The 13,922-nt window shown below is 32.2% G+C and overlaps 1 protein-coding gene across 1 annotated transcript in view; it reads right to left on the bottom strand.

Annotated features, from left to right (window-relative positions):
* Window positions 1-8,922: 8,922 nt before the first annotated feature.
* Window positions 8,923-13,922, bottom strand: part of LOC106788692 (pickpocket protein 19-like) — a 9,576-nt gene continuing 4,576 nt past the window's right edge. Inside the window, exons 4-7 of the mRNA XM_014752178.1 lie at window positions 12,489-12,647; window positions 12,185-12,241; window positions 11,000-11,224; window positions 8,923-9,279 (exon numbers count right to left, since the gene is read on the bottom strand). Coding sequence (XP_014607664.1) covers window positions 8,951-9,279; window positions 11,000-11,224; window positions 12,185-12,241; window positions 12,489-12,647 — 770 coding nt within the window. The 3' untranslated portion in view covers window positions 8,923-8,950. The remainder of the gene's footprint in view (window positions 9,280-10,999; window positions 11,225-12,184; window positions 12,242-12,488; window positions 12,648-13,922) is intronic.

A 13,922-nucleotide genomic window follows, 5' to 3' on the forward strand; every position in this document is an offset into this window, starting at 1 on the left:
TATATATATATATATATATATATATATGTACATATGTATATGCTTTACTGAGTTTGATATTAAATCTATATAGTGGTAGATAAAGTATCTATACATGTGTATAATGTTCGTAACGAAAAGGACAAAAAGAAAGAAGAATAGATAAAACAACTCCTTAAATAAATTCGAGTAATTTTTTGTACATATATATATATATCTTTTTTATCATTATTTTATATCAAAGAATAGAAATAATTTCAATATGACATTTATGAGAAAGATAATAGCGTTAAAGTAGAATAATCTTATGTGAATCGTAGTAGAGAAATCATCATACATACATCTTAAGATTGGTTTCCTCACCGTAATGTCGATGTTTTACTTCAACTCTTTCGTTATATTAGTCTCGAATAAAATGGCCCCTTTATTTGCCTTTCCCGTGGTCTTTAGAAATAGAGTAGAAACGTGTCGTAACAAAAGCCGTTAAAATATAATGTTGCTTGTGCTTTAGAGCGTTCTCTCTCATCAAACCAACGAATTTTATATCTTTATATCTATGCATCTAGATACTGATTGTTTGCTGAGCTGTAAAACATGTCGAGTATTAAGTAAGTATAAGTCTATAAAAACACCATAAATTCGACGATCATCAACTTTACACACAGTGTCAAGAATAACTAACCGATAGATGTGTTGTATAGTTTGCTTATTTTTTGTGTGTTTTTTTCTTTTTCTTTTTATATAGGAATTAAATCGTATAAATAAATATAATACGCGTTATAATTACGTTTTACTTGTCTTTCAATATTAATCGACAATCCTATGGAAAAACTTTACGATCAATTTTTCTTTTATCTTTCTCGTGTTCGTTTAAATATTTATAAATTTTTACATTGGTCGTATAGAAAAGACAAAAATTATCCTTAAAATCAATACCAATATATAATAATGTTTTTATATCGAAATCAACCGATATACGTTTAATCGTTTGATTATTTTATTTTATATTGGAATTAAACTCGTTTTAATAATATACGTTTTTGTTTATCTTCGAATTTAATCGACAATGTTATATACAAATACATACGTAAAAGAGTATTACGATCATTTATTTCTTTTTCACGATACGTTCAAATTCGAAATGGAATTTAGATAACGGACGTATTAAACAAAAATTGCCTTTAAGCAATAACTAACCTATCATCTTTCTCACCCTCCTTCCCTTTCCTTTTCATTAACCTCCTTTTCATTATTTCGAGCTTACGAACGAAAGAGTTGATACATCAAACTTTGTATATTGAAGTGAAGAAGAAGAAGAAGAAGGAGAAAAAAAAAAGAAAAAAAGACATGGAATAAAATGCAAGTATAAAAAGTACAGAGTAAAGAGAGAGAGAGAGAGAGTGTATTAAAAAAGTATTGTAAAACTATATCTTATACGGTGATAATGAAAATAGAAAAAAAAGAAAGGAAATGAAACACGAATCGGCAGAAAACGGATGTTCGTAAAGCGTTTAACGAACGTTTCGTTTGATCGATCCTTCGTTACAGAACGGCCTGAAGCTTTCTATTTCTCTCTTTCTCTCTTTACGAGCTTGAGCCTCGTAGTTTCCGTTTAACTTCAACGATCGACCTATTACTATTCATTCGGAAACGATGATACCGAATCGAGTGAAAGAGGTTCCACAGTTTGAAACGATTCCGACCTACTACTCTATCCTTCTCGATCGATAGATAAATTTGATTCTCTTTATCTATCATTCTCTCACTCTTACTCTAACTCTCTCTCTCTCTTTCTTCCTTCCTTTCTTTTCTTTCACATTAATTTTTTTTTGGGATTTTATACGATAAGAGATATTTGTTAAATTCATTTCAAATCTCGAATTAAGTTAGATCCTATCATTGAAATATCTTCGATTTAATTGAATTCAAATCTTATTAGACTATAGATGCTTCAGATCTTGAATTTTTATACATATATATATTTTTTTTTTTTATTTTTTGGCTAAATCTCCTATACAAATTATTCGCAGTAATTGGAGAAACTTTTCGTTAGATTTTAATGATAATCCATACAAATTCGTATTATTAGAATAAAACATTATTACATCGTTCAGTTTACGTTATGCTAGCGAATCGACGATCAAAGTCAGAATTTTATGCCTCGCTAGAAGAAACACATAACGTCGTGTTAAAGGATTAAGAAAAAAAGAAAAGGAATGATAATTTCGAACTTTAAAAAAGATTTCACGAATCCTATTTAACGATAGATCAACGTAAGATAAAAAGAAAAAAGGGGAAGGAAAGTAAAGGTATCTGGTGAGAAGGAAAGAAGCGTGTTACGTGGTTATAAATTGAGGAAGGTTTGGAATAGGAAGGTCGAAAGGGAAGTCGATCGATGGGGATAGAGAGAGAGAGAGAGAGACGGGTCTCGCGAATAACGAGCTCTCGTTGTTCGCGTCGGATAAGTGCCGGGAATATCGACGAGCCAAGTGACGACGCGCCAAGAGCCGTTCCGTGCGAAAGAGCATAATAGAAGGAGGAAGAGGGGATTGGGATGAGGATGAGGGAGGGAGGGAGGGAGGGGTTGAGAGTTGAACGGGGGTTGTGTAGGTAACAGGGTGAGAGAGTGAGAGAGTAAGAGAGAGGGGTGCGGTGACGCGATGCTGAGGGTTGGTTTGTATTCGAGACGACGGTAAAGCTACGGTTCGCGTTATAACCCACTTTGGTGCATGTACGTGGCAGCTTGCCTGTTTTACGCTTCTGGCCACGATACTCACTAGGTGCTCCTCTTCCTCCTACTTTACTCCTCCTCCTCTTCCTCCTCCTCCTCTACGTATACACGCTTTACAAAGAAGAAAATACGAGTTTGAAATTCACGTGGATAGTACCTTATTCTTTTTTAACTGAAGAGAAATTAAAGGGGTAAGTTTGAAGTCACGAAAGCGTGACACTACACTCCTTGTTCTCGTTTAGAAGAGGGAATAAAGAGTAGGAGAGATAGAGAGAGAGAGAGAGAAAAGGCGAGATGGAGGGGTAGGGGGAGCGGGAGGGAGGGGGGGGATTCATTAAAATTATATTGGGGCTAGCGAGGATAATGATAGTCTAAAGCTAACACTCTATACTCATCTCTCTCTTCTATCTCTTTGCTAAACGTATAGAATATTCTCGCTAGCTAGCTTAGAACATACTTATTGTAGCTCGAAAACTGTTAAAGTTCTGGTCAAGAGAGAACGAGAGATAGAAAGAGATAGAATGAGAGAAATAGCGAAGGAAGAGTTCACCCGGTTGTTAGAAGAGTGTCATCTACCTTTTGACTACTCGTCACTTTTATCCTCAAGTATTAATTCAACAACATCATCCCTCTTGAATGCAATGGATGGATGTTCCTTTGTACAATTATTTTTCTTTATTTTTAATTTAGATTAATGTTACTTACTTTTTCATTATTACTACTTGTTAGATTATGGTGTTTTTCTATTTTTTTTTATCGTAGAAATAGTTTCTACTACGTTTTCGAATATCATCCTATGCACAGCAATATTGGGTGATACTGGCTTGCTCAAGGAAATTGAGAGTAATGCATTTTCACGTTTACGAAATCAGCTCTTTCTTCCTTTGTTTTTTTTTTTTTTTTTCGTTCTTTTCCTTTCTTTCCCTTTTTCTTTCTTTCTTTCATTCTTTCTTCAACCAATGAAGCGAGTACGAAGACGACGAGGGTACGGCGAATTGCAGGTGCGACCTCGTTCTCAAGTTCATTCTTCGTGTGCGTTTCCTTTATGTTTCTTGTGTCTTTTTTTTTTACATGTATGTGTATACACGGACGTATATTTGAACGTATGTGTGTGTAAAAATATCTATAGCAATGTGTGTTCACGCGTAATACGTGTCGCCTGATCTGGAAAAGTCGTATGTCTTATATACGAGAACGGGAAAGGAAGATATTGCACTTTTGGAAAGATTTAAACTGCAATGGACTGCTGGGGACTCGTGGAGGCCGTTCAAGTTGAAAAGTGAAGCGATAAGTATATTGTCAAACTGAATTTCAAATATTATCAAAGATTTCTCATATTATAAAAAGCGAATATAAAACTTAATTATTACTAAGTTTAATTCTTAGGGATGTTATTTTTTGGACAGGTTTTAATTAGAAAAAAATAATAAACCTGTCCAAAAATAACATCCCTAAGAATTAAACTTAGTAATAATATTAAAAAATTATGGATAAGAGAAAAAAAATTTATTATATTAACATAAAACTTAATCGTTCATTGATAAATAAAACGTTACGACAAAAAAAAAAATATTATAATCATTGGTTTTTTTCTTATTATGCGATTATTTTGCAATTGTTTGTTATATCATAACAAAATTGCAGGCAACAATCGTAACTACGTGAATTGGTAATGGAAATGAATTTCATTAATTACGCGAACTAATATTAGAAATAATGAAAAAAAAAGAAATAATAAAAAAAAAAGAAACTAATACTATACAGAAAAAAACGTCGATCGTGAATATGAGAAGAGGAGGAGGAGGAGGAGAGCTGTCAGCGTCTATCTACAAATCGTATACGCGATAATCCCTATTGACTTCGTACCAGGTGTTCCGTAAAAATTGACGGTCATACATTGTCCGTTATCCCAGTTCATAGTCAGTTCTTGAATGTCAACGATGCGAGGAATATAACGTACCAACACAATTTTACATAAATCCTATACACCCCACTGAATGAAGTGTAGTTAGTAGAGTATTCCCCTAACTCCTTTTTACTCCATTTTTTTTTATTTGAATTCGTTGCTGAACTCTTTACAAACATACACACACACACACACACACACAGACAGACACACACACATATATACGTTTATAAACGATTGAAGATCCTTTATAAAGTTTTCTACGATTAAAAGTCAAAAGTCATGAGCGCAGTTCGTTGAATGCGATTCGATAAGGAAGGAGGAAGGAGGAGGGTGGAGGATTCGTTGGAGATACGATCATTATCGAAAGTAATTTGGAGTATATTTCTGTCACTTGGTCGTATTCCTCTCTCCCTTCGAAGATCCCTGAAGATTTTCGAAGTACTTTAGGTACGTGAAGGGTTTAGATAACAACACATCGGAGAGTTCTTCTAAACTTTTCTTACTTCTTTTATTTGAACCGACCGACCGGTCGTGCCGGTTGCTTTTCTTTTTTTTCTTTTTTCCTATTCTCGACTTGACAATCTTACTATCAAACCCTTTATCACTTCCTCTCTTTATCACCCCTTTCTCCCTTCGTCAGGTACGTCATTGCAAGGAGGATGGTCGTGCAAGGAGGATGGTTGTGCAAGGAGGATGGTTGTGCAAGGAGAAGCTTTTCTTATTTTCTTTCTCTTTCTAACTCTGATCTGTTCATCTCTCTCTCTCTCTCTCTCTCTTTATTTCTTATTTTCCTTCTTATTTTCCTTCTTCTTCTTATTCGTGTCTTTCTCACCTTTCAACCCTGTTTTCTTAAGAACTTCCGAGCAACAGTTTGACAAAATGCAGATTTCCTTCGTTTCCCTGACGACAACGATTGCTTTTTCTACACCCCTCTTTACTTGAACCTCTCTTTTCATCTCAACTCTCTCTCTCTCTCTCTCCCTCTCTCTCTCTTTAACTTTCGTTTCGAGAGTTAAGCTCGGGCTTCGTCAACCTCTTTCATCTTCTTCTTCTTCTTCCCACTTCCTTTTCTACCCTCCTATATTCCTGAAACTTCTCTTCTATCTTTTCTCACCTTCTCTCGAGCAAACCACCAATCTCCCAAGCTGTTACTGATATCAGTAAGGCCACGTCGAACAGACATGCGCTGGGTGATAAGTAGAAAACGAGGAGGGATAGAGAAATAGGGAGAAAAAGGGGAGAGAAAGTGAGACAGACAGTCTCTTAACACCAGACAGTTTTATCCATCTAAAAAGGCTAACGTCTCTCGACGACCGATCCACCAACGACGCGAGCTTATAAAAGCTTACGAACTCGCGTCTCCTTATCCGTCGCTTTATTCCTTTCTACTTATTTCATTTTTATTCTACTTTTATTCTCTACTCTCTTGAATAATAATAATAAGAGACATACGTAGGAAATAAATACGCGAATACCACACGGTTTTATATATATATATATATATATGTTTATAAGCAACGTTAATTATACGCGTGACATTTAATCGATTATTTTGTCGGATTGTTTTTTTTATCCTTTTATATGATATATTCTATTGTATAAGTATTTTTTAAATAATATATCGATCTCATTTTTTTTTTTTTGTTTTCTTTCTTTTTTCATCGATCGTGGTGTATTCGTTATATTATATTATATTATATTATATTATATGATTGAAATACGTATGCATTGTTTGTTTTATTGTAAATATATTATTTTAGATATATGATTGGATTGAAATGTTTTCAGCTTGGCATTGAAATATTGTTTTATAATCAAAACTTTCGCGATCGTTAAAATATTGATTAATTTTATTTTTTTTTCTTTTTGTTTTTTCAATACTTTACAACGTATTTTTGTTATTGTTTTATTTAAGCATTGTAATTATACACGTGACTTTTTATCGATTATTTTGACGGATTTTGTTTCTTATCATTGTATATATTTTATAAGTATTTTTTTTAATACGTATGAATTATTTGATTAATATATTTTTCTTACGATATATATATATATATATAAATTTGTTCTCATCGAAGATAAAAGATTTTCTATGAAGTAGAACAACAATGCCTGAATCTTTATCGTTAATAAAACAGGAATATCTAACAGACATTTTCTTTTATATTCGTAGAATGTTCCAAGTCAAATACTTCATTGCTTCTCGAAATATTTACTCTCCTAACTTACGTGTATAACAAATGCTTTGGTAGAAAGGAATAGTCTTGGAACTTTTCGAACGTACCTACTCTTAACGATTTCTTTTTCTTTGAAGAGAAATTGAATAAAAAGGAAATTGAAAATATATTTCGATTTATTTTGTTTCTTTTTTTTTTTTTTCTTTTTTTTTTTTCTTTTTGCAAATATTTACAAGAAACCAAAAATAAAAATACACGCACAATAGGTTCGATCGTTATCGTAATACTCGAAAAAAAAGAAAAAAAAAGAAAAGAAAAAACACGGAAAAAGGGAAATATTAAATTACAAAAACAAATTAACGTTTTAATTGATCGCGTATTGAGGTACTCGACTATGACGTCATTCGATATCGTTTTAAAACTCGTTTTAACCTATCAAATGCACACCTGTATACTCGCGAACACTATAAATTAGTCGAATGCAGTAATGTTTTTTCGAGTGGAAGGAAAGGAAACGTCGTTATCAGAGAACACGACGTACGTGTTTAATACGACGAAAACCGTTGACGGATGCTTTGGGGAAAAAAAAGTGATGGGAAAAAGTAAAAATAAAAAAAAAAAAAAATAAAAGGAAGAGAAAAAAAAAATCATGTAAGCTAAACTCTTTGGCAATCCTTCTTATCTTTCTGCGTCGGATAAATCTTGCAAGTATGACGAGAAACCTTGAAGGGAGATAAACGTTTATATATATATATATGCGCGTACATTAAATCATGTATCATTTTTTAAACAAATCGGCAAGCCCACAAGAAAATTCATATATATATTTTTCTTCGAATCGTTATTAACTTTTTAAACAACCATTTGCTAATATCATTAAATTATTCAAAGTGTTCTTTGTCGATATTTTTGACAAATATAATATGACAAAATATAATATATTAGAAATATATTATTATACAAATACGTATATATAGAAATTTGGTGTAAAAATATTTAATTGAACATATATATATTTATAAAATTATTACGAATTTTTTCCAACCCTTTAAACACGCATATGCATACATGTATATGCACACATACGTGAACATTCTCTAATATAAACGATATTGAAAATTCTTCCATATTGTATGTACGTTTACTAGTTGTTACTAAGTAACCCAAGGTTACTTCTTACCTTTATTCCCTTTCCTCTCCCCCTTTATTGTATCCACCACCTTTCTCGCATACCTTACCTTTAGCTCTTTGGTATACTCTCGTAGATAAATAATAAATGGCTAAATGGGTGGCCTGTCAGACAGTTTCATGTACATTTACGCTTAGTACCGGATGCGGAGCATTCCCATGACGGTAAAGAACGAAAATGCGGAAACTATACGGAACAATTTTACTTACTACGCGTGATATACGTATATTTGGAAAGGGGTGAAGCACAGAGAGAGTGAGAGAGAGAGAGAGAGAGAGAGAAAGAGAGAGAATGAGGGTGAAAGGAAAGAGGGTGAATACGCGAAGTGGTACTTGTCTCGTCACGTGACATTTCTGCCCGGTTTCTACTGTCTTTCCTCCAACCCCGTCCCTGTACTCCCCACCCACCCCTCACTTTTCCTTTCCACCCTTGTTAGTCGCTTTTTCCGCATTTCTTAGTACCGATTTAATGAAGTTGTTTACACAGCACTTGTCTTTCGTGTTCTTCATACATTTTCCACGTTTCCAAATATTTCTTAAGATCAACACAAACCCCGTTGAGATAAAAAAAGAATAACTACTTTTGCATTTGGATTGTGTGTGTAATGATGATGATAAAATATATATAATATAAATAAATATATTGTGTGTCTATATAATATTTGAGAGACGATTTACAAATAAAATATTTTACATTTTTATTGTGAAACAGATAAGAAATATTATTTTAAATTCAATTGTATCGATAATAATTTTGTTAATGGAAAAAAGAAAAACAAAAGAATATATAAAACATATAATATAAGTTAATAAATGATTACACAACAACGGTTATAGATTATTTTCATTATTTTCTGTTATGCAATGTTTGTAGATAAAATCATTGTAGTGGAAAATTCTAAAATCCTAATGGTGGTTGTAATATTCGGAAGTAAAGCCCAGCGTGGTAGTGTAGCCCTGATTGCTTCAATATCTGTCGGGTTTCTGCTTCGCGTAATCGTAGACGAGTAGATTCGGAATCTTCCTCGATCGTGATTTCAAGGGTCCGTAATCCAGAATAGGTAATCTTGGAATTACCGTTGCCACAGCTTCCTTCTCTACTCTTTCACCTCCTATTCCTCCACCTCCACCTCCTCCTCCTGCTCCTCCTCCTCTTTGGACGTTAACTTTTCGCTTAGCCGACTCGTACCAGGAAGAAACATAACAATACAGTAGAACTAGAAGATAGTAAACGAGCTCAACCGCGCTTAACAAAGAACCTCCGAGAAACAAACCGATAATGCCGCCGAAGGACACTGCAATAGATAAGAAAATAATTTATGCTTCTTTCTTTATTATTTTTTTTATTATTTTATTTGTTTTTTTTTTTTTTTAGTAGAAAAATCGCGACCCAAAAAATTCAACGTTAATAATAAATTGCACGATTAATGATCATTAGCCTAGGGATAGTTAATTGTTCATTTAATGGATTTGGTGTGTTTCTTTTCTTTTTTTTTTTATTTACATTTTAAATCGTTTAAATATAGCGTACGATTCGAGTTCGAAAAATAAATATCTATAATTTTATTATTTAATCGTTGAGAAACTGAGAAACACGAATTTTTCCTCCCCTAATAGAATTTCGTGGTGTTTCTCTAAATTGAAATTAGGAATCGTTTAAAAAGCGTATGATTCGAGTTCGAAAAATAAATATCTATAATTTTATGATTTAATCGTTGAGAAACTGAGAAACACGAATTTTTCCTCCCCTAATAGAATTTCGTGGTGTTTCTTTAAAGTGAAATTTGGAATCGTTTAAAAAGCGTATGATTCGAGTTCGAAAAATAAATATCTATAATTTTATGATTTAATCGTTGAGAAACTGAGAAACACGGTTTTTTCCTCCCCTAATAGAATTTCGTGGTGTTTCTTTAAATTGAAATTTGGAATCATTTAAAAAGCGTATGATTCGAGTTCGAAAAATAATAATCTCTCATAAACGTACTAATTTGATAGTTGAAATTTAGAAATACGGTTAGAAAAGAGATCCAGAACAATTTAATATCATATCCAACGGTTATATTTACTTTTCATCGACTTCCGCGGGCGTAGATGTAATAATTGGAAAAGAAAGGTTGAAAAATCAACGGAAACAGTTTGAAACTTTTTTCCCATTTACGAAAGAATAACGTGGCTGAGTCCTGGGTTTACTTACAAAGAAAAAAAGAAAGAAAAAAAGAAAGAAAGAAAGAAAGAAAGAAAGAATAAGAAAGAATTGATAGAACGATCATTTTCGTTAGCTAGATAATACGTGGTTTTGCGAAACGACTGAGGTGGAATTAATTCAATATGAATGAAAAGTTTCGGGAGATAAATTTATAATTCTGCAGAAGCTAGGAAAAGGGGGTGTGTTGGGAAAGGGGATGAAAATGTATGCGAGATATCCTAGAGAGTCTCAGAGTGTGGATAGGGTATATGGTATGGCGCGTGCGAATAAATTATGTAGTTCCAAGCGTTCCGAGAACATCGTAATTCGGCCTCGTAAAATTTACTAGCTGTATAAAAACTCGATGAGAGAAAGGGAGAGAGAGAGAGAGAGAGAGAGAGGGAAATGAAGTAAAAAAAAGAGAACAAGAGAAAAAAAAAAAACAAAATAAAAATAAAAAAAAGGATATCGTTAAAACAATTGGTGAAATAAATGGTAGCGAGTAAGTAACGCTTGGTGTGAAACAATTAAAAAATAAAATAAGAGAGAGAGAGAGATAAAGAAGGTAAACCTAATCGATGTTTTTTCTTTTTTTTGTATATAACGATAACAGGTACTTATTAATTTGTTAAAAGGTATTGCGTACATGCATAAAGTCATTAGATCAGATTCATGGTAATCTCTGTAGGTAATCTTCGAAGAACGTTTCTAAAAAATAAACAAAAGCTCTCCTAACAATGGTAGTAGGGCATCGTGGAGAATAGTGAATAGGATGGAAGCCTCTTGTTGTGCTTTGGTTGGATATGGTAATGTAAGATGACGTCAATTACCAAGGAGGGCGAATTTCGATAAGACAATATCTGTCTTATATCGAAAGCTCGTTTGCGTCTCGAAATGCACGTCCATGGTGATATTCTTGCTTCCCGATATCGGTACTATAGTGAACCTTGGCTTGTAGAAATAATATTCGCATTCAGGTGGGCAATCGCATATCATTCCTGGCTTGTCGTCGGCTATCTGTTGGTCTTGCAGCACGTAATACGAATTAAAGATATCTGTATTGTAAGAAAAAAAGAAACAAAATTGATTTATATATATATGTTACTGTCAAAGCTGAACATCAGTCATTGCTAGTAATTCTTTTATTTAATTATTTAATTAAAAAAAACTTAAATTAAATTAAAGTACACACTTTTGTCTACGCGTAGAATATCATATCGAGTTATAAATCAATCTGCAAAAGTTCATAAAATGTCAGAGATTGAAATGCTGTAATTTGTGCATCTTTGCAATTTCTTTGAAAAGTTTTGGTAAATATTTTTTATAGTAAAAGTGAATAGATTTTAATGAAACTTATATTAAATTAAAGTGCACTCTTTTGTTTACGCGTAGAATACCATATCGAGTTATAAATCAATCTGCAAAAGTTCATAAAATGTCAGAGAATGAAATTAATTCATTCTAATAATAATGAATAGGTAATAGTTAATTAATTAAAAATAGTTAAATAGTTTAAATAGTAGTTTGATATTCTATAGGATATCAAAGTATTATGTTCGATGCCTAGGAAAAACTCTGTAAAAAGTCTTATTTCCGACTTCATCGGAAGGCTCTTTGCATTCATAGTAATGCCAAAGAATTACTAGCAATGACTGATTTCTGGCTTTGACGGTAACATATATATTGATAGAACTATGGTACCCGAGAATCTTATGATCCATTTAAGGATTTAAATAAAAATATTGTTGCAAACTTTTTTCGTGCCAATTATCTGATTATAAAAATCAAATGATTACACTATAGAAAAATACTTGTTAATATCTGTAAATTATAATAATCAGAGAAAAATTCATTTTTGGATTATATCACGAATCGGATCGTAACACCTTCAGGTACATTACATTTAATTCTAAACTCTATACGAATATAAGTCTATATATAAATAGCGTAACAAATAATTTCTCAATATATATTAATATAAAACGATATAAATAATAAAATAATAATTAACTAACCGTTGTTCTCCGCTAGACAAATGAGATCAGTTACGTTGCAATCGCGATCTGTGCTTGCTGAAATATAGATATAAATTAATCTATATAGATATTAGTAACATAGTTATATCCTATGAGAATATATATGTACATAGCACAGATTGTGAGTAGTATAAAAGGAAGATTTAAAGTAGGTAGTAGTGGATGGTCTCACTGGATGGAAATAGAAAGGACGGGTTGCAGCCGCAGTACTTGACCGCGTAAGCTTGCTTGCAAAAAGATATGCAGCTTTGCTGGTTGTAGACTCCACTCTCGTCGTATTTACACGGCATCCTGTCGTCGTCGAGCTCGAGGACTCGTTGTGTTGCATATCCCGAGATGCAGTCTAAGGCGATGCTGAGAGCAACGCCGACTGGTATCATGGTGCCACTGTTAGGCCAAACTCTCGGTCCTTGTATCATCACGCTCCCACCGTCTGTTTCTTCTGAAACGTGACAGATAAAGAACAAGGAAAAGTAGTAGAAGAAGAAGAAGAAAAAGAAAAACAACAAGAGGAAAATAATGAAGACTTGTATAAAAGATAGAATAATAAATGTTTCACTATGCTTTTCTATCTACTATGGTTTTCTTTACTTTTTATTTTATTTAACACGTATTGAAAGATTGTTACGTATGATTTTTACATGGCATTGCGTTGGAAAAATAAGTCCATTTATTTTTGGTTTAATCACGCTTCAAATTATATTTCGTTTCCCGTTTGATTTTTAATTTAAGGGGATATATTTTTTTTTTTTTTATTATAAAATGTATATAGGTTAATGTAATAATGAGATTTTAGTTATTATTGGGCGATGAGGAATTATTTTTGTTTACATAGTAATGTATAATGTACACATATTTTGTATGCGTTTTTATTGTATATTTTATTAATTTTAGAACGCGATCGCGTTTGATTGCACGTGGTAGATTTAGTGTTAAACACATTTTCATTGGATTATTTATATATGCGTAATACGCGTTTTCTACTAGGATTTCGATGACACAAAAATACATAATTGTGATTTTTAAAATAAATAATTATTATATATCAGATTGTGTGTGTGATAATCTCTGATAATTGCATTTGAAAAAAAGAAAATATACATTATAATGCGATAATGTGATTTACCTTCAATATTTTCCACAAATATTATTTATTTTCAAAGTATAATACCTATTCTTTTTTTCCAACGTAATGCGATTTAAGCAAAAACCTGAAAAATGTTTTCCGGTTCAATGTAATGTTCGATTCGAAACGCTTCCAACGTGAATGTGTTAATACCAAATCTACCAGCGCACTTTAAGTAACGAATGTTTTTATTTTTTTATAATATAATAGTTCGCTACATAAATAACATTTGTTTTCTTTTAATTCGATTAAACGGCAGAAATAATAAATAAAAAACAACGTTTGAATATGATAATAAAAAGAGATAAAAAACAATGCTATGAACATCGAAATTAGAATTTAAATGGAAAAGTAAAAAGTCGTTTATTTGAGATCGGTCGTGATAAGTTAAATGTTAAATCTCATTGAATTCACACGTCTATATGTTAGTTTTAAATTCATTCGTTAGAATAAATTTCAATGACAAAAGAATTGATATAAAGTGTTAACAAATTTATATTTTTGCGTTATAGCAAACTGTTATTGAAAATGATTAAATTTTCACTAAATAAACGCGCATACATACATACATATATACATGCATACATCATA

This window comes from Polistes canadensis, unplaced genomic scaffold, assembly GCF_001313835.1.
Source record: "Polistes canadensis isolate GaletaPanama2010 unplaced genomic scaffold, ASM131383v1 scaffold_150, whole genome shotgun sequence".
NCBI lineage: Eukaryota > Metazoa > Arthropoda > Insecta > Hymenoptera > Vespidae > Polistes > Polistes canadensis.